Here is a 1447-nt window from a genome sequence, read left to right as displayed (position 1 = left end):
TTCCGTTAGCCAGTGGGCCACAGGCCAGCAGCTTCAACAGCATCTCCAGAGCAAACATGCTTGTGAACACGATGTTGCTGATCTCCAGGGCGTTGGTCAGCTCATCGGGCTGCGGGCGGCAGAGTGACTGTCAGGGCCTGCCCCCCGCCCCCACTGCCTGTCATGGCAGGGTGGGGCACCAGTCCACTGAGCTGGGAGCAGGTAAGGCTGCATCAAGGGGCTGTGGCAACATCTCAGGAGGAGACCCATCGTCTGCTGTCCAGAGGAGGAAACAGGGACCACAGGGGTGTCCCCTCCAGCTGCACCCCAGCCTGCCTGGCCCTCCCACCCTGACTGTCCCTGGCTCCCCCAGGCTCCACCTGACCTTCCCAGCAGCATGTCTGAGAAACAGGGCTCCGGACACTTCCTAGACCCCAACAGCACAGGCCTTGGGAACAGAGCCTAGAGCATCTGTTCCGGGGTGGCCGTGTGGGTACCCGGGGTGCAGGCAGTACCGTGGTTCCCCCAGCAGCTGCCCTGGCCCTGGTGGCCGCGCACACCTTTCCTTGTCAGCAGAAGGCCCCAGAGGCCCTCTTCTTACCAGGGCTATGCTAGTCTGCCTATCTGTGCAAGTGCACACCTGTGCCAGCGTAAATGCTGCTGCGTGTGCGCCAGTGTGTGGTCTGCTTGTGCACACGTGAGTCTGCATGTGCCTGCATGTGTTGTGTGCATGCGTGGCCACCCACGTGTGTGTCTGTGCACAAGCTCACATCTGCACAGATAACCTTTGCGTACGTGTGTGTGTGCATGTGTGTGCGTGCAGAGGCTCCTCCTGGCCAGGGATCCCCGAGCCTGCTGTTGCTCCTGCCCTGGATCTCACCCTCACAGACGGCACCTCCCAGCCGCCAGCTGGAGGCTAACATCACTTGCATTTTCCCTGAAATTGCTAAAGGATGAAAGACCAGAGCTTAAGGGACTAAAAAGCCAGAGGGCAGAAAAGGAGGAAGGCAGTTTGGTCATTAAGAGTGAACTGGCCTCGATCCCCAGGGAGGACGACCTCTCCCTGCCGGCCCAGCCACTGCTCCTCGGGGAAGCCCCAGCCCAGGGCAGGGGCCGCGCGCCAGCACCACGTTGCCACTGCACATTCCCTCTGGGGCCACCCAGGGCATCCCAGCCTGAAGGCCCAGCTCATACGGGGGGCTCTGTCCATGAAAGCTGGGCTCTGGGGGCCCCACCCTGAAAAGCACCAGATGGCCTGGCAAGTGCCCTCGGCTCCCTGCTGCCTCCGGGTCTGCACTCTAAATGCCCCAGCCAGACAGAGGACCTCCAGATGGGGACCACCCGTCTGTCTCCACCCAGCAGAGGCCCACCAACGAGCAGCGCAACCTCCGCTAAGTGAGCGGTAAAAACTCCCCCTCGCAGCCGGCCTTGAGCCCCACTGCCACGCCTATTCCCAACCCCAGAGAGC

General features: G+C 62.3%; 1 protein-coding gene across 2 annotated transcripts in view; it reads right to left on the bottom strand.

The window, feature by feature from the left end:
* The window catches only part of LOC102177581 (voltage-dependent T-type calcium channel subunit alpha-1H), a gene marked incomplete in the record, with an annotated part of 21773 nt that extends 20796 nt beyond the window's left edge, over window positions 1–977 (bottom strand). For both annotated transcript variants that reach the window (XM_018040760.1, XM_018040761.1), the window contains 1 exon segment: window positions 10–977. In XM_018040760.1, the coding sequence (XP_017896249.1) occupies window positions 10–58 (49 nt within the window).

This window comes from Capra hircus, chromosome 25 (genome assembly GCF_001704415.2).
Source record: "Capra hircus breed San Clemente chromosome 25, ASM170441v1, whole genome shotgun sequence".
In the NCBI taxonomy this organism is placed as follows: domain Eukaryota; kingdom Metazoa; phylum Chordata; class Mammalia; order Artiodactyla; family Bovidae; genus Capra; species Capra hircus.
Note: the sequence above shows the minus strand (reverse complement) of the source record. Positions and strands in the feature narration are given on the sequence as shown.